The sequence below is a fragment of the Lynx rufus genome, unplaced genomic scaffold (assembly GCF_022079265.1).
Source record: "Lynx rufus isolate CCGP_SWC_20201006 ecotype Redwood Valley unplaced genomic scaffold, mLynRuf1.p SCAF_4, whole genome shotgun sequence".
NCBI lineage: Eukaryota > Metazoa > Chordata > Mammalia > Carnivora > Felidae > Lynx > Lynx rufus.
The window spans coordinates 14,924,774-14,947,317 of NW_025814856.1; the positions used below are offsets into that span (position 1 = coordinate 14,924,774).

General features: G+C 52.0%; 1 protein-coding gene across 2 annotated transcripts in view; it reads left to right on the forward strand.

The window, feature by feature from the left end:
• The window catches only part of LIMD1 (LIM domain containing 1), a 69,768-nt gene extending 47,731 nt beyond the window's left edge, over positions 1-22,037 (forward strand). The window contains exons 3-9 of one of the 2 annotated variants that reach the window (XR_006965041.1): positions 7,870-7,937; positions 9,642-9,704; positions 15,011-15,141; positions 15,672-15,723; positions 16,739-16,807; positions 18,203-20,581; positions 20,918-22,037. Coding sequence is in view for 1 of the 2 variants with exons in the window: in XM_047095380.1 (XP_046951336.1) it covers positions 7,870-7,937; positions 9,642-9,704; positions 15,011-15,141; positions 15,672-15,723; positions 16,739-16,807; positions 18,203-18,340 (521 nt within the window). In the remaining variant the exon portion in view is untranslated. Of the gene's footprint in view, positions 1-7,869; positions 7,938-9,641; positions 9,705-15,010; positions 15,142-15,671; positions 15,724-16,738; positions 16,808-18,202 lie in introns of both variants that reach the window. The other variant, XM_047095380.1, reaches the window with a different exon arrangement.
• The last annotated feature ends 507 nt before the right edge of the window (positions 22,038-22,544 follow it).

The following is a 22,544-nucleotide window of genomic DNA, read 5'->3' on the forward strand; positions in this document are numbered from 1 at the left end:
CGTTGTTGCAGATGAGTGCGCGACAACGACCCGAGCCAGCTGGCTGCCTCCGCCAGCACCAGCCTGGAGTCCGTGCGCTGTGGGGTCCCACCTGTGCTGGTGCTGGCTGTGGTTTGGTGCCACCTAGTGGTGGTTGGCTGCTCCCAGCGTGTACGTCCGTGGGTTCCGGATCCGGCACCTCAATGGAATTTTGAGGACGGTGAGGGATTCCAGGAATTCTCAGGTTACTTGGTGTCTGTGTCATTGGCCAGATCTGGAGTGAATCAGCCTCAAGAATACTTTTCCTGCCTGGCCCCACCTTCCCCTCGTTGTGCCTGCACTGGAAGATGGGAGCCAGTCACCAAACACATTACAGCCTCGTGAGGGCCGTCACAAGGGACTTTTATAGAATTGTCAAGCCAATGAAGTGAGATACAATGTAAAGTGCCCAGTACATAGAAAGTGCTTTAATATAAGGGTTTTTTTTAATGCTTATTTTTGAGACAGAGAGAGAGAGAGAGAGACAGAGAGAACATGAGTGGGGGAAGGGCAGAGAGAGAGGGAGACACAGAATCCGAAGCAGGCTCTAGGCTCTGAGCTGTCAGCACAGAGCCCAACCCGGGGCTTGAACTCATGAACCGTGAGATCATGGCCTGAACTGAAGTTGGACGCTTAACTGACTATGCCACCCAGGTGGTCCTGTATCACATTTTTATGAAGAGAAAAGGAGGGGCGCCTGGGTGGCTTAGTCAGTTAAGCGTCCGACTCTTGGTTTTGGCTCAGGTCATGATCTCACAGTTCGTGAGTTCAAGCCCTACATCGGGCTCCGTGTTGTTAGCTTGGAGCTTGCTTGGGATTCTCTCTCCTCCTCTCTCTCTGCCCCTCCCCTGCTTGTGCGTGTGCGCATGCTCTCTCTCTCTCTCTCTCTCAAAATAAATTAATAAGCGTTAAAAAGAAAAGGAAACCCAGAAAGTTCGGAGTGGTCCTGGGGTGTCATTTCCAGCGATTCCCAAGGATAATTAATTCCTGTGTATGTGCCCTGCTCCATGATACTGACGCGGGAGTGTTATTTTTGCCTCATTCTGCGCAAATGCCTTCCATGCTTGCTGCAGCCTGCAGGGGGCGGTCGTGCACTTCTCCATAGAAGGCACATGGTAGGACAACGGCAGAAAGGGGGGTGATGATGCCGTGACATGTGGCAATGTTAACGTTTCTTAAACTTGTTAATATAGAGAAGTTCTAAATACGGTACTTGAAACCCAGAAGGCAATCAACAGATGTTAGGTTTGTTTGTGTTTTCTCCTGCTGATAAAATACTACCAAATGTGGTGTGGGACCCAGTTTCTGAACTTAGATGGTCTTTTAAGACTGAGCTAAAAAGTGGAGTTTGAGTCCTTCAGAGCACGCCCACCGTTTTCCTGTGGGGAGCCCTCAGTTATTTTAAGATTTTTTTTTTAAAGTTGATTTTGAGAGAGAGAGAAAGAGAGAGAGAGAGAGTCCCAAGCAGGCTCTGTGCTGTCAGCACAGAGCCCGACGTGGGGCTCAAGCTCTCCCAAACCGTGAGACCATGACCAGAGAAGAAATCAAGAGTCAGACGCTTGGACGCTTAACCGACTGAGCCACCCAGGTGCCCCCTCGATAATAATAATATAAATTATATATTAATAACATAATTGATATATAATTATTATTATATTAATAATATATTATATAATATATGTTAATATATAATTGATATATTAATGTTATTGTATATTAATAATATAATATATTGCATATTAACAATACAATATATTATATATAAGTATATATTATAATGTATTATATTATAATATATATTTTATTTTATTATTATTATTATTATTATTATTATTACTTTTACTACTACTACTATTATTTTGGAATAAAGGAAAAGCAGATGTAGCCTTTAAGCCCTTCCTTTGGCCCCTGGGGTCTGGACACAGGACTTCTCAGCTCTGGGGATTGGCAGCCACACTATTTGTCTAGCCAGCTGGGCAGTTTTGTAAAGGATGATTAGAGTCCTACCTGCTCATTCTTAAAAGTTTGGGGAAGCACAGGAGAGTCTAAAGAAGCAAACAATTAGCAAATACCTTCCTCCTCCCCGCAACCATGCAGTTACCCTGTATGTCCACCAGAGGCACTATTGGTCTTGGGCAGATTTTTTTTTTTCCAGTCTTTTTTTTTTTTTTCTTTGAATTTCTTCTTTACGTAGTTGAAAGACACAGTTTTTAGATCTTGCTTTCTTACTTTTCATGTTATTACTTCAGGGGTTTCTTTCAACAATTACCGTATTCTTTTTCAAATTCCTGAATACAGAATTCCAGAGAAACATGCTATAAGAGCGTATAAAAGCAAACAGTGAAATTCTAATACCATCTACTGGTGTCCCTGATACTAGAAAAAACTTTTCAAATGTTGAAATGTCTAAAGCAGTAAGAGAAATTCCCCTTAATGCAACATACCAGTGCTGCATTTGCTAGGCAGTTTTAAATAATTATCCTCTTGAAAGCACACATGGGGGCGCCTGGGTGGCTCAGTCCACTGAACCACCAACTCTTGGTTTCGGCTCAGGTCATGATCCCACAGTTTGTGGGTTTGAACCCCACATCTGGCCCCGTGCTGGCAGCACAGAGCCTGCTTGGGATTCTCTGTCTCTCTGCCCCGCCCCTGCTTGTGCTGTCTCTGTCTGGTATTTTGAGTAACCTTGTATAGTAAAAGCATTTGCAGCATCACTATAGCAGTTATATGAACCGTATTTTATTTTATTTTTTTTAATTTTTTTTTTAACGTTTATTTATTTTTGAGACAGGGAGAGACAGAGCATGAACGGGGGAGGGTCAGAGAGAGGGAGACACAGAATCTGAAACAGGCTCCAGGCTCTGAGCTGTCAGCACAGAGCCCGACGCGGGGCTCGAACGCATGGACCCCGAGATCATGACCTGAGCTGAAGTCGGCTGCTCAACCGACTGAGCCACCCAGGCGCCCCATTGAACGGTATTTTAAATGAGACATAATATTGCATCATTTAGAGGTACTGTTTTATATAATCATTTCTCCTCAGGTTTCCAATTTGGACCTACGTAAATATTTATCCACATTTCTGATCCTTTCCTGAAGCGAAGTCCCAGACAGCCACAGTGAGTCAGAGAGAAACATTTTAGAGTTGCTTCCCCGGGGGGGCAGTTTATCATTTTACATGCTCATTAAGTAGCTTACAGAAATACGCAGGGACAGCAGTCATAAACGACTGCGGTCATCTGAAAAAATCTTTGTTGATGTTATAAGTGAAAAAGCTCTTGTTTGATTTGTGTTTCTTAGACCACTAGAGCACTCAGTGCTCTGGCGTGTTTAATAATCTTCCTCTATGATTTTGGAACAGAGGTAACATGCCCTCTATTAACACACAAAAAAGTTAATTCCCAGCTCAGGCTCCTTAGAACTTCCTGGACCCTGTTCCTGGAATCAGAGCTCAGTGTTCTCAGCATTGGACCAGAGGCCTCATCTCTGTCTAGGAAGTCCTGTGCTGTTTCCAGATGGCCCACTGCTCTCTTCAGTGGCCGCGTTGGAACCTGCAGCTTCGGCTCTTTTCCTCTCAGAACCCAGGGGCAGCAAAACAAGGGAGCCCCGCTTACCGGGCTGGACTTGGACTTTACTTGTGGTCAGACAGTGTGGGCATCGTCTTCCTTCGTGGTGGTCTCTTTGTGTCCTTGTCGCCTTGGTTGCCAGGGAGGGACTGGAGGCTCTCACCCAGGTGCGTAGTGGGGACAAAGAGTGGAGAGGGGATGCTCTAGTTGGTTATCATTTTCCTTTGTAAAACTTTGAATTCTCTAGAATGTTCCCATAGAGGGGAAAGTTATAAGTAAGTAAAATGATTAAAATGAACTTTCATGGCTATAAAGGGGGTTCTGTTAGTGAACCCTGAAATCACTTAGCTGTAAGTGCTCATTCTTATTACCCTAGTTTCGCAGAGTCAGGAAACACTTGTGAAGGTTCTAGAACCTTCTAGAAGTGAGGGTAACTAGCTTGAGGGAAGGACAGGAGAAAAGGTTTGGAGAACCAGAGACTTGCATTGTGGCCTTCTAGCGTATGTCCCATTGCACGGTATTTTTAACCTTTGCCAGTCTGACAGACAAAGCATTGTATATTCTTTTTTTCTTTAAAAAAATTTTTTTAACGTTTATTTATTTTTGAGAGAGAGAGAAACAGAGCATGGGCAGGGGAGGGGCGGAGAGAAAGGGAGACACAGAATCCGAAACAGGCTCCAGATTCTGAGCTGTCTGCACAGAGCCTGATGCAGGGCTTGAACTCATGGACCAAGAGGTCATGACCTGAGCCGAAGTCAGACGCTCAACCGACTGAGCCACCCAGGGGCCCCATGGAGTGAGTTGTTTTGTGTCCGACTATGCAGACGTTTTCTCTGGTTTGTCATTTGCCTTTTGGTTTATAGTATTTCACCTAAAGAAGGGGTGTGTGTGTGTGTGTGTGTGTGTGTGTGTGTGTGTTTGTATACAGTTTCAAAACTACAGTAGGAAATAACTTATATTTACCTACCATCCAGAATGCACAGACATTTCTGTGTTGTCGTTTTGGCTTATTTCTTATAAAGGAAGTAGGATGTTACAGATGAATTGGAATCGTCCTGACTCCCCTTCCTGTATTCCGTTTCCCCCTCCCCCAGGGCAGCTGCTGTCAAGAATGGAGCGTGTGGATCCTTCTGGTTCCAGTTTGTCTTCTGTTATCACACCTATCAATATCATAAAGGGTCCACAGTACTAGTTTGTGGGTGCAAATGTGTGTTCATGCTTTAACTTGTATGTATATCATGTTAATGCGTCGTTGAGCAATCTGCCTCATTTGCACAGCGGTGTGTTTAGTTCGATGCATAGTGACGTATACAAATCTAGTTCATTCATTTTGACTGCCGTGTAGCGTTGCATCCATTGACTATAACTTCCACAGTGTTGTTTTTTTTTTTAATGTTTACTTATTTTTGAGAGAGAGGATGACAGAGCGGGTCACCGGCAGAGAGAGAGGGAGACACAGAATCCGAAGCAGGCTCCGGGCTCCGAGCTGTCAGCACAGACCCTGACGTGGGGCTTGAACCCATGAACCGCGAGATCATGACCTGAGCCGAAGTCGGACGCTTAACCGACCGAGCCACCCACGTGCCCCTCTTCCTCAATGTGTTTTATCAGTTTTTCTATACGGGTGGACGGGGACGTGGATGGATGCTGCTGGCTGTCTAGGTTTTCACTGCAGTGCTGTAGTGAACAACTGTACATGTCCCTTGGGACATCTTCTCAAGGGGCGTCCTTAGGAGTATGTGGCAGGTAATGTGGATTTTCAGCGATATGGGCTCTTGCCAAATTTTTGCCAAAAGGCTCATGCCAATTGGCACTCCCACCAGCAGCGTGAAAGGCTTTCTGTTGTCCCCACACCTTCATCAAGACTCTGTACTGTCAGGGGGCGCCTGGGTCAGTTAAGCGTCCGACTCTTGATCTCCGCTCAGGTCATGATCTTGTGGTTTGTGGGTTCGAACCCTGCATCCGGCTCTGCGCTGACGGTGCAGAGCCTGCTTAGGATTCTCTCTGTCTGTCTGTCTGTCTCTCTCTCTCTCTCTCTGCCCCTCCCCCACTCGTATGCACGTGCGTGCTCTCTCTCAAAATAAATAAACATTAAAAAAAAAAAGACTCAGGGGGCGCCTGGGTGGCTCCGTCAGTTGAGCGTCAGACTCCGGCTCAGGTCATGATTTCTCAGTCCGTGAGTTCGAGCCCTGCGTCGGGCTCTGTGCTGACAGCTCGGAGCCCGGAGCCTGCTTCGGATTCTGTGTCTCTCCATCTCTCGGTCCCTCCCCTGCTCATGCTCTGTCTCTCTCTCCTTCAAAAATAAATAAACATTAAAAAAAAAAAAAAGACTCAGTACTGTCAGGCTTAGTGATTTTAGCCCATCTGGGAATGAGATAGCATCTCATGGTTTGAATTTGCATATCCTGATTGCTGGTGGGCTTGAACATCTTTTAAAATAGTTACTGCCTAGAGTTTAACAGATTTTCTCTTCTCTGCACCTTGGCTGCTTCTCCTCTGCTCATTTTTTCCGTTGGGTTGTCTTGGTGGGTTGGTGTTCTTTATGTTTTAGATGCCAGTGCCTTGTTACATGTATTGTAGCCATCTTCTGGCTCCCAGCCGGGCTTTCCTTTTCTCTCTTCAACGAAAGCATTCATTGCCTTCCGTTAGACCAGTTGGTAAACCCTCCTCATACGAGGCTCAGTTGAAACTACATTATATCCCCAAGAAGTGCAGCATTAAAATTCAGAGCATTAAAAAGTTCTTTAAAAAAATTTTTTTTTCAATGTTTATTTGTATTTGAGAGACAGAGACAGAACATAAGCGGGGGAGAGGCAGAGCAAGGGAGACACAGAATCCGAAGCAGGCTCCAGGCTTCGAGCTGTCAGCACAGAGCCCGACGCAGGGCTCGAACCCACGGACTGTGAGATCATGACTTGAGCCGAAGTTGGACACTTAACCAACTGAGCCACCCAGGCACCCCACGTTTTCTTACGATACTTTTCCTTTTTTACACTGAGGTCTGTAATCCATCTGGAGGTTTCTTTGCTTTTGTAGTTAAATGCATTTCCTTTTTTGTGACTTTGCCTCTGCACTGATACTCCCCAAGTCCTCTATAAGCTCCAACAGGTCGACATCACCAGGCTTTTCTCCATCACCTGGTGCTCTTTGCTTGCTCTGGGAGTCCCAGGTGAGGCACTCAGTAGTTTATCAAGGTCACGTCTCTGTCTCAAGCACTGTCAGTGTTTGTGACGTTGATGACTTTGCTTTCACGTTGTGGACCCTGGCTCCAAGGGGCGTCATTTCACCAGTGTAGACTTCATTCAGTTTTTGAAACTTCCACGTGTGTGCTTTGTGCCTGGCTCTGGCAGTATTCTCAGATCTGAGAATGCTGCTTGCTGGGTCACAGCCCCAGGGTCTCCCGTAAAAACGCTCCTGCTTCACCTTAAACATGTGACCCTGTATTTTTTCATAAGGGGTCAATGGAATTGATAAAGTATGCTGTTCTTGTCAGCGTCCTAGCTTTACGGAAACTATAAAGCGACATCTAAGGAGCCCAGGGTGCTTTGTATTTTTCCCACTCCTTTTTGCCCCATTTAGATCAGGAGGAAACAGGAAAAGTCATTATCCGTCCAACAATGTGTATTTTCCGTGGTTGAAAAGATGAAAAGATACATGAAAGTAAGGAGAATAAAGTTGAGCTGTTGGGGCGCCTGGGCGGCTCCGTCGGTTAAACATCCAACTTCAGCTCCAGTCATGATCTCGTGGTTCGTGAGTTCGAGGCCCGCGTCGGGCTCTCTGCCCCTCCCCTGCTCGCACGTTCTTTCTCTCAAAAAATATGTAAGCGTTAAAAAAAAAAAAAAGGTAACCAATTTACAGGACTTTCCTGATAGGTTGTCACCAATGTCCCCTGGAGAACCTGTCAAAGATAACGTCCCAAATACCTGTGGGAAACGGCTCCCCAACGGACTATAGCCCGTACCCCCACTGAGTGCACCTCTGTCGTCCTGTCACCAAATGTCTCACTGGTTTCCTCCTCAGCAGAGTAGAAGTGAGGGAAGAGGGTGTGGGATGAGTCCCAAGGCAGTGCTGGGGTCCCCTGCCACACGGCACCCGCCAGGGGCCTGGTCTCCCGGCCTCAGCCTGCCCATCGCCACGGCCACGGCCACGGCCACCGGCGGCTTTCAGCAATCACGGACCGTTATTGACAGTTGACATTTGTTTTGCACGTTTGTTTCTGCTTAAAAACATTTTACCTTTGTTCCTCCTTTTTTCACCTCGTATCAACATTGCGTTTTCTCCTCAGGCCGGAAGCTGAGAGGAAAAGCCTTTTACTTTGTCAACGGCAAAGTGTTTTGCGAGGAGGACTTCCTGGTGAGTTCGTCCCCGGACTTGCCCTGCCCTGAGTCGGGACCGGAGTCAGGGGGAGACTGTGGGGAGGCCCAGGCCGGGTACAACAGTGTGGTTTCTCTCTGGGGTTTCCTGTGCTGGTGGAGAGCGGAGCGCTGCCGGAGAAAGGGGGTCCCGACTTTCCTTCTGAGGATGCCCGGGGTGGTGCTTGTTCCCGAAGTAAAGGACAGACCCCAGAGCTTTGTGCTTGGGAGGGACTCAGGCTCGCTTGGCCTGTCCTCCTGTGCTCTGCTCATTTCCGCCTCCCCCACCGCTCTCTCTTAAACCTGTGCCCTGGGGTTCGGGCCTGCGTTACCTTGTACCCTGTCTGCTGTCTGCGGGCATCCGGCCTCTGTCACGCTTCAGAAGTCCACCCACGGGCCAGGGACTCCCAGACCTGAGCTCCAGCCCTGCCAGCACCTGCCGGCCAGCTGCTGACACCTCAGTGGCCCGAACGGTCCCCCAGCCTTTCCATAACCACTTGTCTGAAGCAGAAACACCAGGTTGCCTTGGGTCCTCATCCCTGAGATCTGTGTCCTAGGTTCGTCCTCGGCCCCTCCTCCTTCCCACCTCTCCCACAACGTGGCCAAGCATTGACCCTTGTGCCACCGTGGCCTCCCTGGGCCCCGCTTAGCTTCCCAAAGTCAGTGTGGCTCAGCCACGCTACCTGTGTGTCAAGCCAGCCCGCCCAGGCCCCACGTCTCCAGGGCTCGAAGCCTGTGCAGAAGCTGTCTGTGGTCCAGAGCCTACCTGGTGTCTCTCGCGTTCCACTGTTTATAGTTGTATGTGCCTGTGTGTTTTGGTAAAGTAAGGTAGAGAGTCTTTACCGAGTTTCTTTGAAACTGAAGGCATTGGCTAACCAGAGCCAGACTTGAATTTGAATCGTATCCTTACCCCTAATAGGCTGTGTGACCTTGTGCAGGTCGCTTACCCTCTCTGAGCTTCCCTTGTTTCCATCTGAGAAATAGTACGGTACATACCTTGTATTAAGAATTGTCTTAAGGGGCGCCTGGGTGGCTCAGTCAGTTAAGTGTCCGACTTCGGCTCAGGTCACGATCTCGCGGCTCGTGAGTTCGAGCCCCGCGTCGGGCCCTGTGCCGACAGCTCGGAGCCTGGAGCCCGCTTCGGATTCTGTGTCTCCTTCTCTCTCTGCCCCTCCTCCACTCACATTCTGTCTCTGTCTCTCTGTCCTTCTCAAAAATAAATAAAACATTAAAAACATAAAAAATGGGTTTAAGGACTAGAGTGCTGGTGTCAGGCTTAAGCCTGTGTCAGAGTCCCCTGCAAGGCTTTGTGAACACGCGGATCACCGGGTCCCACCCCAGAGTTTCCCAGTCAGTGGGTCCGGGATGGAGCCCAAATGTGCATTTCTCACAAGTTCCCAGGTGATTCCGGGGGACTCCTCTTTGAGAACCACTGGCCTAGAGACAGAGCCTGGCATGTCGTGGGTGCCCAGACGCAGCTGTTGTCAGGGCGAGTGGCATCAGCGTTAGCAATGGCTCTGTGGCACGGGATATTTCGTGATTCATCCCACAACCCACATCCCACAACCTGTGTTCTGAGAAATGACAGATTCCGGCCTAGAGGGACACATCTCTCTGCCAAGGTGTCGTCCTCGTGACTGGCGGGCAAGTGGCCGGGCCATCTGTGCCCTGACGGGTTTACCTTTGCTTTCTTTCTCCTCCACAGTACTCCGGGTTCCAGCAATCTGCCGACAGGTGTTTCCTTTGTGGACATCTGATCATGGATATGGTGAGTCAGTCGGGTCACCAAGCGAGATTATGGCAGCGGGGGGAGGGGGGGAGGCGGTCACAGAAAAGAAGAAATCGGTAGTTGAGAACTGTGTTTCCTACCCTTGTTTGTGGTCGCATCTGGTTTCATTAAGAAAAGACCCTGTGTGACACAGGTCTGCTTGTCCTCGGAGAAACCCCGTTGTTGGCTTTGAGCGGCCTCAGCATCCTTAGCCGTGTAGTCCCCACAATGCTGTGTTTCTGATGATGTTCTCTCCTCTGGGCTGTTGGGACCACGCCGGCCTCCCTCTCATTTGCTGTGGTCCTCATGGTGTCCCGGGTGAGACGCCAGATGCCAGACGTCATCTACCTCGGAGTTGGGTACAGAAAGTCGGGTAAACACAGTTCTTGGTCCCCCACGTTCTGCCTGGCTCCGTCTGTTCCTAAGATGAGTTTGGGGGACAGGGGCGGCTGTCTTTAGTTCTGAGACAGCAGAGCAAGAAGCAGCTGGCTCTCTGAGCTTGTCTGGGGCCTCAGTGCGTTTCTCTCTCCAGCGGGGACGGTTTTTCTTTCCTGGTCTCCTTATTGGGTAAGGTTGTGAGGTTAACAGACACAGAATACTTAGTCTGTCTGAGGGATCAAATTGTCCAGCACCGGGGATCAGGCCTTAAGAATTTCTTTAACGCACTAGTCGAAGAAAATCATTGTACGATACTCTTTTTAAAGTTTCTTTGATTTAAAACATTTTTTTTTTTTATTTGAGCAAGAGAGAGAGAATCTTAAGCAGGCTCCGTGGAGCCCGATGCTGGGCTCGATCCCAAGACCCTGGTATCATGATCTGAGCCGGAATCAAGAGTTGAGCCACCCAGGCACCCCTATAATCTTCTTTTAGTTGGAAAGAATTCAGTCTCTCTCTAACCTGACCCATTCATTCCATTCTGGAGAAGGGAATTGCTAATTGTTGCTGTTTTTTCCTTTTACCTTTTTGTTAAGAAACAGCTCACAGAATAAAGGGTGTATGTTTTAAGCGTCCAGGTGAATGAAGTTTTACAGGTGCATATACCTGTGTAACCACCACCCAGGTCAAAATACGGATGTTTCCCACATCCCACACCCCAGAAAGCTCCTTCTTGTCTTCCTCCCAGTCCAGACCCCCTCCTCCAAAGGTCCCCTCTCTTGCTCCAGATTCGTTTTGCTGGTCCTGGAACTTCATATAAATGGAATCATACAGTACCGAGTCCTTTGGGTCTGCGTTTTCTCCCTTAGAAAATGTTTTTGATTGTGGGGAGGGGGGGGGGGCAGGAGCCTGGGTGGCTCAGTCGGTTGAGCATCTGACTCTCGATTTCAGCTCAGGTCGCGATCTCATGGTTTGTGAGTTTGAGCCCCGCATTGGGCTCTGCACTGACAGTGTGGAGCCTGCTTGGGATTCTCGCTCTCTCTCTCTCTCTCTCTCTCTCGCTCTCGCTCTCTCTCTGCCCCTCCCTCACTTGTGCACACATACCTGCGCTCTCACTCTCTCAAAATAAATAAATACACTTAAAAAAAAAAAAAAAAGAAAACGTTTTTGAGGTTCACGCATGTTGTTGCCCGTGTCCGTAGTTCATTTATTTTCATCGCTAGATAAACTCCCATTGTATGGATACAGCAGTTTGGGGCCTATTATCCAGCCGGTGGGGATTTGGATGGTTTCCAGTTTGAAGGCTGTTTATGAATAAAGCTGCTGGGAACACTCTTGGGCGTATTGTTGGACACAAGCGCTCGTTTCTGCCGGCTCTGTGCTAACATGTATAACACAGAGGTGAACTGAGCCCTCCCTGTTCACGAGAAGAAGCCTACCATTGTCCCGGGTCTGACACACGACAGTGGAGCTCAGCCCCTGTGAGAGCTGGGTCCTCGTTAGTAGCCAAGACCTCCCTGGGGAGCATGGCTCTCCACCCACTTCCCCAGGGGAGGCAGCCCACACCCTCACCCCTACCTTCCACGGATGCCAGCCAGTCTCCATAGGGATCTATTTCGTTAGGAGAATTTGTCCTTGATTTTCGAGTCCTTCTAACAAACCCTCTACATACGAGGTCAACAGTGTCCAAAGTTATGAATGCGATTATACCCTATTCTTACTTCTGGGTATCCTAAGCCTTCTTTGGGCCTCAGAGCACCTCATTTACCTATTGCTGCATAGTAAACCACCCCATGATGTGGTGGTTTCAAACAACAGTGATTTGGGGCGCCTGGGTGGCTCAGTGGGTTAAGTGTTGACTTCAGCTCAGGTCACGATCTCATGGTTTATGGGTTTGAGCCCCGCAGGGGGCTCTGTGCTGACAGCTCAGAGCCTGGAGCCTGCTTCGGGTTCTGTGTCTCCCTCTCTCTCTGCCTCTCCCCCGCTCCCACGCACGCTCTCTCTCAAAAATAAACATTAAAAAATTTTTTTAAACTCCAGTGATTTATTTATCGTGATTCACGGAATTAAGTCAGGGCTCAGCGGGATAATTCTTCTGCTCCGTGTGGCGTCGGCTGGGGTCACTCACTCAGCTGCGGTCAGCTGGTGTCACAGTTGAGTGCCAGAGATGGCCTCTCCCCTCCAGGCCTTTCTCTCCGAGGCTGCTGACCTCATTCAGTAGTCTAGCCTGGACAACTTCCCTTCTAGAGAGAGGAAGGGAAGCTGTCAGGCTTCTCAAGTCCTCAGCTCAGAAATTTCTGAACATCATTTCTTCCCCATTCTGTTAATCAAAGAACATCACAAGGCCAGTCTCAATTCACGAGATGGGAAGATCTCCTCCACTTTTTTTTTCTTTTTAAGTTTATTTATTTATTTTAAGAGAAGGGGAGGGAGAGAGCAGGGGAGGGGCAGAGAGAGAGGAGAGAGAGAGAATCCCAAGCAGGCCGTCAGCACAGACAATGTGGGAGCTTGAACCCACGAACCTCGAGATCATGACCTGAGCAGAAACCAAGAGTCGGACACTTCACCGACTGAGCCTCCCAGGCACCCCTCTTCAAAAATTTTTTAACATTTATTTTATTTTTGAGAGAGAGAGAGAGACAGAGTGTGAGCAGGGGAGGGGCAGAGAGAGAGAAAGAGAGACAGAATCTGAAATAGGTTCCAGGCTCCAAGCTGTCAGCACAGAGCCTGACGTGGGGCTCAAAGTCGGGAACGGTGAGATCATGACCTGAGTTGAAGTCGGATGCCTCACCGACTGAGCCATCCAGGCGCCCCTCTCCTCTTCCACTTCTTGAAGTGAGGGCCAGCCTTGCATACAGGAAGGGAAAGAATGAAGCTTTGGAACCATCTCTACCACACGAGGATAATGTGAAGTTGGACCTGGGCCCTTGCCGGTCTTCTCTAGGACTTGGAAACTTTTGGCAAATGCCTGCCCGGTAGTGACCCCCTCTTTTAAAACCAGAACCCTTCACGTGTGCCTGGGTGGCTCAGTCGGTCGAGCGTCCGACTTCGGCTCAGGTCATGATCTCGCAGTTCGTGACTTCGAGCCCCGCATCGGGCTCTGTGCTGATGGCTCAGAGCCTGGAGCCTGCTTCCTATTCGGTGTCTCCCTCCCTCTCTGCCCCTCCCTGCTCATGCTCTGTCTCTCTCTCTCTCAAAAATATATAAACAGTTAAAAAAAATTAAACCAGAACCCTTCACTGTTGCCAAGAGTTTTTACAATGCAGAGAAAGATCCCTTCCAAACCATTCTTGGTTCTCCAAGAGAACCAATCAGTTGTCCAATTCTCTGTATAAACCATCTGTGCCCCTCACCTGCCCCCTTAGTAGAGTGGAATACTCCTAGCCTGCAGGCTGAAACTGGGCATTTTCCCACAGTAAAACGAAAGATCACAGTGAGTCAGAGTGCACTTTAGGCACGTTGGGGGTTAAGTTAATTTCAGGGTCCCTTCTGCCAAGACAGCATTAGCCTGGGAGCAGAATGCATTCCAAGGTCCGGATTGCCAAGTGGACTTTGGAAGCCCGGCTGGTGGTTCTTCCCACTTTGGCAGCTTCCTGCAGATTGAAAGGGGCCCCGAAGGTTAGTGCCACACCGGAGGGAATGAGGAAGCTGGAAAGCTGAGCCTTCAGAGCACACGAAGCCCCCAGCTCGCCCCCTTGGCTGCGGCGTGCGAGGTGTGGCGTTGGCCTTGGCGGGGGAAGCGTCGGGCTCTGGAGCACACCCTTCCTGCAGGTGTCACATGCACCAACAAGGTTTTCCTCAGTCGCAAGCCCCCTTCCTGCTGCCTAGTTGAAAGCATTCTGTGTGGCCCCCCTCCGGGGCGCTGCTAACTGTCTGTGCGTTCCTCGCACCCGGGCATTTTAGCGACATCCTTGCGGGTGTTGACCCCGTAGTTCAGCTGTTCGTGCTACGTTTCGTGGCACGGGTGATCACAGAAGTGAATCTCCTATTGAGTCGGTGAAAATGCTTTCAGCTGCAAATTACAGAAAAACCCAGACTTGTTGGAACGCAGACCAGTGGCTCTCAGACTTTCGCACGCGTTGGAATCATGGTACGAAAACACTACGTGCCAGGGGTTACCCTGGAACTTCTGATTCTGGAGAGCCGGGCTGGGGCCTGGGAATGGACGTTTTTTAACACGTTCCCGGAGGGTGTGGATACTGCGGGTCCAGGGACCACGCTGTGAGATGCGCCGACTTGATAGGAAAGCTGTATTACGTCACCCAGCAACGGGCTTGGAGGCAGGCAGTGCCGCCGGGAGGTAATTTGCTCACCGGCTGACCTCACCAAGGGTGTTCTTCACATCTCTTCTCTCTCCTACCTTGTGTCGGCTCTGTCCTGGTTCCAGGACTGCCTCTTACCTCTCCAGGCATCACAACCAGATCAAATGGCACTAAGGCTTGTGGAGCCTTCTGTCCGTGTCGGGTTTAAAAACAACAGCAACCAAAGAGGCTTTGCTCAGGCTTGGATTTGAAGTCATCCGTGGTCGAGTCACCGTTCATGGATTATCCCGCTGCGGAATGAAAGACGCTTAGAAGGGGCACCTGGGAGGCAGACGCGAAGGGGCTCGGGATGGAGCCCTCCGTGGCCCTGCTTCGCATCCTTTCCTGCAGAGAACTGCGGAAGAGCCCCCTGAATTCTCCCCTGGAGGGTTACGCACGGGAGAAGGATCCTGTCTGACTTCCTCCTGTGGATGCACTTACCTAGATTTGCCTTCCCCGCCCTGCCATCTCTTGACCTTGATCCAAGTGACTCTGGGATGGGCGTGTGCCGTGCAGCGTGATTGCGCCTGCGGTCCCTCGGCCGGCCCGACGCGTTCCTCTCCTTCCCGCCGTCCACGCCTTCTCCAAAATCCCCGCCGAGCCCTGGCCTCTCTTGCCTTCTGCCCTCAGATCCTGCAGGCCCTCGGGAAGTCCTACCACCCCGGCTGCTTCCGCTGCGTCATCTGCAACGAGTGCCTGGACGGGGTGCCCTTCACCGTGGACTCCGAGAACAAGATCTACTGCGTCCGAGATTACCACAAGTGAGGAGGGGTGGGGCGGAGAGGGGCCGCGCGTGCGGGCCACGCTGATCTCACGCAGTCGGGAGGTCGGCTGATGCCGGTGCAGACAGGAGGTGGTTACAGAACCACGTTTACTGGAAAACACAGAGCCCCAAAGCCCTGTGATCAGATCCCCTCGAAGCTCGGGAGGCATCTGTCAGGCCCGGTGGCTCCAGCTTTAACTTCCAAAGGCAGCGATTCGGCGCTGGGCACCGCCACCCTCGATCTGCCTGGGCCTGTGCCGGGCACCCGGAGGGAAGCAAACAGGGCCGTCTCCATCCCTAGTAGGTTGTGGGGAGAGGGTCCGGGTATGCTTGTTGCCGCCGGGGAGCGATCCCGCGGCACGACTGAAACACCTCCCAGAGAATGAGCCGGGCTGCCTGGATGCGAGGGCTGGAGGGGTTCGCCTGACGAGCGATGGGTGGGAGGCCGGCCCGGAGGAAGGCTCCGGGGTCTTGCCTCCCAGAGACAGCACAACACTCCCTTTACTGCTTCTGCGTTTCTCTCGGCAGGGTGCTGGCCCCCAAGTGTGCAGCCTGTGGGCTTCCCATCCTTCCACCCGAGGTAAGGCGCTCTCTCACACCTGCTCCTGGCGGCTCCCTGACGTGAATACGTCCCTCGGGTCGCTTACAAAGATCTGTGTCCTGTCCTTCTACCTTCTAGAAAGTCCTTCTGGGGCGCCTGGGTGGCTCAGTCAGTTCAGCTCGGTCGTGACCTCACAACCTCGGCTCGGGTCGTGATCTCCCAGTTCACGGGTTCGAGCCCCGGGTCGGGCTCTGTGCTGACAGCTCGGAGCCGGGAGCCCGCTTCGGATTCCGTGTCTCCCTCTCTCTCTCTCTCTCTGCCCCTCCCCTGCTTGTACTTGTGCCTGTGCACGCTCTCTCTCACCCTCTCAGAAATAAATAAATAGGGGCGCCTGGGTGGCTCAGTCGGTTGAGCATCCGACTCTTGACTTCGTCTCAGGTCACGATCCCAGGATCACGGGATCGAGCCCCAGGTCGGGTTTCACACGGAGCGTGGAGCCTGCTTGTGATTCTCTCTCTCCCTCTGCTCCTCCCTCTCTCTCTCTCTCTTTCGCTCTCTTTCTCCAAAGTAAATGAATAACTAAAATATTTAAATAAATAAATAAGTAAACATTAAAAAAAAAAAATCAGAAAATCCTTCTGCAATCTCACCTCTGACCCTAATAGTGTCCTCACCAAGAAGGCCCTTTCGTATTAACTGGCTTCCCCAGCCCAGTGCCCTTCTTGTGGCCCATCCGTCCCTACAGTCGTCCAACTGCCTGACTTGATAGTGACTCCTAGATTAGAAGGATGAGCAGAAAGCCTGCCTTTCGTTCATTTTCTCTTTTAAAACCTCACTCTCCATGTCGGTGGTTTTCTCAGGGTTGACCCTGACGTTGCAGAAGGTGTGGCTGCTGTCCCTCCGACTTCCTCTCTCATCGGTTCAAGGTGTCCTTTTTCCAGCCGGTGTGGGACTTCACTACAGAGCTGTGCTCTTCCGAGGCCACCTACTTGTCGCCTTGGGAATCTCACGGGTCCCCCAACCGGCCTCTTGTTCTTACTTTCCTTCCGTCCAGGGCTCAGATGAGACCATCCGCGTCGTGTCCATGGACAGAGACTTCCACGTGGAGTGCTACCACTGCGAGGTAGGCGCCTCCCTGCCCGGACTCCCCAGGCCCGTTTCAACAGTACAAGAGGAAGGCATCCTGGGTCGACTGGGGCCTGAGGTGGTCAGCAGGGTGTGGTCGAGGGCTGCCCTCCAGAGCTGCCCTCCAGGTCAAGGGGTGCAGCCTGATTTGTGGGGGAGGTTGGAGGAGATGCAGGTGTCGGGGACAGGGGGGTCTTTGCTGCCTTCCCCGCATTTGTTAACAGCCGAGTCCGGAAGCCACCGCAGCTGAGCGGTGGGGGGGGGGGGGGGCGCGTGGGGTTTCACGTGCCACATTGTCAGGCAGCTGAGTGACTTGGGGGAATAGACGCCCTCCCCTCCAGCTTGTAGGCTGGTCTGTCTGCCAAGAGCCCGTTTCTGAGCTGAGCCCTGGAGATCACGAAGAATCCCACCCGTCCTTGGAAACAGGCACGTCCCTGGTTGGCGTGGAGTGCGTGCGTGTGGGGCCCATCTGCCCCCTCTCTTAGCTCGTGTCACGCCCGGGCTAAAGAAGCCACGGGCACCCCGTGACCGTCAGGCAGGCCAGGGCTCGCCCCCTCGCCAGCCCTTGTGAAGGGTGCAAACGCTTGAAGCGCCCGCGGAGGTTCAGCCAGGATTAAGCGGATTCAGCCATGGGAGGAGAGGAGAGTTAGCGTGTGACGCCGTGGGTGGGGTGAACGGGAAGCGGGTGAGGTGACAGCGGGAGGCTCCAGTTCACTGCCAGCCCTGGGGACATTTGCTCATCGTCCTCTCCACACGTTCAGTGCCATGCTGTCCCGTAGGAACCCGGGAGCCCCAAATTCAAGTCGTGTGTGTACTTTCGTTTTCTAGTAGCCGCCTTAAAAAAGTAAAAAGGGGGCGCCTGGGTGGCTCAGTCGGTTGAGCGTCTGACTCTTGATTTGGGGTCAGGCCCTGATCCCGGGGTCGTGGGATCGAGCCCCGCATCAGGCTCCGTGCTGAGCGTGTGGATCCTGCTTGAGATTCTCTCCCTCTCCCTCTGCCCTACTCCCCCACTTTCTCTCTCTCTCAAATTAAAAAAGAAGAAAAAAGAAACAGGTGGGATTCATTCTTGCAATATTGTATTCAACCAGTGTATCCAAAACGTTATTTCAATGTGTAATCGATACAAGGGTTTTTCATGAACTGCCTTACATTCAGGTCCTGCCCTAAGTCTTGGGAGTGCGGGGTATGCATTTGCAGACGCCCTTCTTGGTTCTGACCGCCCCGTTTCAAGTGCTCCATAGCGACCTGCCGCACCTCCCCTCTGCTGGACCGCACGACCACGCAGCGCCCTCTGCTGGTTCCCCGGGGCCGCTGGCCTTGGGGTCGGTCTTGCAATCCTTTTGTTCTGTTCTGCTACCCCCTGGACATTTTTGCCTCCCCCCCATCCCCCCAGGACTGCGGCCTGGAACTCAACGACGAAGACGGCCACCGCTGCTACCCCCTGGAAGACCACCTGTTCTGTCACTCCTGCCACGTCAAGAGACTGGAGAAGAGCCCCGCCCCTGCAGCTCTCCACCAGCACCGCTTCTAGCCGGAGCCTCTTCCAGACCTCGCGTTGGCGACCAGAAGCCAGCGTCGCAAAGCCAGACATCTGCCTGCTAATTCCAGTGGCCCCACGGGGTGGTCGCGGGGGTAGGGGGGTGGGGAGGGGGGCCAGGCAGGTAAGTTTCTGTATACGCGTGGGGCGCGGCTCCTTCAACCTCCCTGTCTGGTAGGTGTTACTTTCCAAGTGCCTTTCTCCGCCGCCCCGCCCTCATCGGATTACTCAGGAAGATAACTCTAGCAGGTGCATGGCATGTGACACCCCAAGGAGCCCTCCGGGCCCCTCTGGGAACAGCTCATGCTTTAGAGGGAAAAGTTTGCGCTGAGCGTACTTCTCGGTGTCCTCTGAGGAGGGCTCAGCTGCCGATACCTTCAGCCCCTCCCTGTCCCTTTAGGAAAGCACCCGCATCAGACATTACCCCCGGTGGCCCCCCGCCCCCCCCCCGCCGCCACGCACACGACATGATTTGAGACTGCACCCTCGACACGCACACGCAGCGTTATGGGAGACGTCTCTCCGCCCCAGAGACTCCGCTCTTCTGTCGGATGGCTGCAGATTTTAACCGCATTGTGGCAAGAGGGGAGCTGTGCCCGTGCTCTGTGTCCGAGGAAGAACTGCTTGGTAAACCGGAGCCGAGTTGTGGACTGAGCGAGCCGGGGTTTCCTCCTCGTACGCTGACAACGTCTTGCCTGTTCCTGCAAATCTTCACTCCCTGACAGGCAGCTGGGAGCCCGGGCGGAGGTTTGCCCCGTTCGATAGCGAGGCGTGTTTGGGACGAGAACTTGGGTGCGGGCACCAGGCGTCCTTTGCCCTCCTGTTTGCACCGTCCTCCTCTGGGGCTCTCGAGAGTCTGGGACTTTGGAGTCGCTCCCACAGAGGCAAGTCTCAGGATCCCGTGTGGGGACATCTCTGTGCCTGTCGTAGCTTATCTAACCACGGGCTTTGGGGAAGCCTTGCCCATGTGCTGAGAGCTGGCGCATACACGAGGAGACTGTGTGTGTGTGTGTGTGTGTGTGTGTGTGTGTGTGTGTGTGAGACAGTGACATCTCCAGCCAGCACGAGACGGAGAGCCTCAGGAAAAATCACCATGTTCGTTTTCCACCGTGTCTCGTCTGTCTCTGGCCCAGTGCTTGGCTCGGGCGTGGCCTGCGAAGAAACCCGCAGAAGGTACACTGCTTTGGTCTGTTTCTTTTCTTGTTTTTCGTTGTTTTCCTCCGCTTGCGGTCTTCCACGCGCACAAAGATACCTCACAGGTCAGGGCTTCACCAAATCGTACGTCGGGAGGAACTCGGCCGTCACGCTGAACTCAGAGATGCCTCCGTGGGTGCGTGAGGGGTCTCGGCCTCCACGCGGGCCAGACTCCCGCGGGTCAGGGCGCTGTGATATCAGCTGAAGGTCAGCTGAGAGTGGATCCAGTTGAACGTGGGTGCTGTCGCCTGACGTGTTTCATCATGTCGGTTCCCCAGGGTGGCGAGGGGCTAAGGGAGGGCCGCACCCAGGCAGGATTTCAGGGCCACCTGTGCGCGGACGTGTCACACTTCTGAGGCCAGACGTCAGTACGCCCGGTATTTCAATGAAGAGGCGGTGTAAAAGACTTAAAAAAGGAGGTTGCCTGCCGTTCGCCCTCTCGGCCCGTGGGGAGGGCCCCCTGGCCTCCGTGTTGTTGCCGGAGGTCGGGGGTCACGTCACTGCTGCCAGCTGGTCTGGGAGTATCGCCCTGGCACCCGCTCACCACCGCCTCCCCGCCTCGCACCCAGGGCAGCAGGGGCCACGGAGGGCGGTCACCGGAGCCCGAGGCCCACGGGACTCGCAGACTTTACGGTGGGCCCGGCTCCAGTTCTGCGCCGTGTTTTGACCCGTTTCGGGGGCAGTTGCTACAGGAGGCACAGAATGGGCACCGTGAGTTGCCTCCTATGTTTATTCGGTTCGTTCTGCTAGAATCCTTTGGCCAGATGTCCCTTCAGCCCAGGCTGCGTGCTCTCATCGATCCCATCCCACAGGCCAAACCTCCAGAAGCCTGGCGCCGCGTGGGGCCGGGGGTGGGGAGAGAACCCCTCTCTTCCCAGCTGGGCCCAGGAAGCCAGCCGATGTGTCTCGTCTTTGCCAACCGAGGAACGTCTCTGGCCTTGCTGACACCCCTTTGCTCTGATTGCAAGTCGGGCAGAAAGTGAAGAAAACTGCCTGAGAGCAACTGTCAAAAGCAGATTTGTGTGCAAAGTGGGTAACTAGGTTAGTTTAAAAAAAAAGTCTCGGGATTAAATTTTTTAATTGGGATGTTTTAAGTGGCCTTGATGGACGTGATTGGGACATCTGCCAAAACGGGGTTTTATAGTGTTAAGGAAGGACAGTAAGAGAATTTCCAGGTACCCTAGAAGTCCGAGCAGCAAGTTCTCTTGTGGTCCGGGGCCCCGGGGTGGGGGGGGGGGGGCGCGGGTAGGAATCTCGCACCAGTTCCGCTTCTCGGACTCTTGCGCGAGAGCCGTGAAGAGATGGTCGCCTAGGCGGTTATCTCTACGTTCTGTAAGCTGTTAGCCAAACAGAGTTGTAATGGGGTTGTATTTATAGGCACCTAGAAAGAAGACACAAGCACCTGGTAAACCAGGATGAATCCATTCGTTTGAACAGGTAGAGCGCGTAGCCCTTCCTGAGTTCCCTAGATAGCTCTTGGGCTTCAGATAAACCAGGAGAATTAAGGTTTGATCCCAGACCCCAAAGCCAGCCTCCGGCCTCCTCCCCTGCCTCATTTTGCCATTAGTTGTTTTCTTCCCCACCCCCTGCCCCTTCCCCAGCGAGGGCCATTCAGAAACCGCCAGGGTGCTCCGAGAAAAGCCAAGAACGTAGTTTGGCCTGCTGTTCCCCCTCGCGGTTACTCTCCCACCTGTCGGTGGGTGAAGAGTGCTTTGTTCCTCCCTCATCGCGGAAGCGCGTCTCATCCCGTCTGGGTAATCGCCTGTACGCGGCAGCGGGGTGTCCCCCTTTCTCCGAGGGCAGTGCTCCGGTGCAAACCTCGCTCAGCCGAATCCACCGAGGTTGTGCTGTTGAGTCCTGGGCGGCGAATGCAGTAAGGAGTTCTGATCGCCGTCACCCGCCGCCATCGCCCTGTGGCCGTGGGCTGCAGCCACGCTCACACGAGGAAAAATGTCAGGACCTGAGAGAATGACTTGGAACCCCCCCATGCTTGGCAGGCTGGTTGGGGCGGGCCATTTCCCGTGCGTGGGGAAGTCTGGCAGCCGTGATGCCTGCCGGTTCCCTCGAAACCACGTGTGCAAGACTTGACCCCAAATCCGCCTTGTTGCTGGATGCGCCTGTCGCGGCTCTGTCCGCCTTTGTGCCAGGAATACGTTCTAACTTCCAGGTGATTTGAAGTCAGTCTTAAAAGTAATAGGCTAAAATGAGTAAAATACAGTAGCTATTTGTTCTGAGCCGGAGCTGGACAGGTGTGGGAAATTTCCGTATAGCGTATGAAAATTTCACCGTGCGGGGAAATGATTTTCCACTGTATCTCGTCTTCTACGATGAAAAAAAAAAAAAATTCTTCAAAATTGTACTGTTGCTGTAAGATGATTCAAAATATTGTTACTGCAGAATCTTTCTTCAAAATTGTACCGTTACTGTAAAATGATTCAAAATATCATGACAATAAACTGCATCAATTTGTAGCCTATTAAAGTGCCCTCCAACATGATGGTGGTTAACGGGTTTTCTTTTGTGTGTGTGGAGTGTGCAGACAGTGCTTTCCGCAAACTGGGTTTGGTCTTCTTTTGGAGCTCTGGCTCCTTAAAGGAACGTATGTGTCAAAACTATGAAAGGTCCAAAAGCTAATAAGGTAGCATGACATGCGGTGATGTCAGGGATCCTGCTGGAAGTTACGAGACTCCTAGGTCAGAGACAAACGACAGGTTAATTCAGCACCAGCAGGAGCGTTTTTTGTTTGTTTTTTTGTTTTTGTTTTTTTTTTTGAGAGAGAGAGTGTAAGTGAACAGGGAAAAGGGTCAGAGAGAGAATCTTTTTTCATTAATTTATTTATTTAGAGAGAGAGAGAGCATGAGCAGGGGAGGGACAGAGAGAGAGGGAGAGAGAGAATCTTCAGCAGGCTCTGCGCCTTCAGCACAGAGCCCAACGCGGGGCTTGAACTCACGAACTGTGAGATCGTGACCTGAGCCGAAACCAAGAGTCAGATGTTTAACCAACT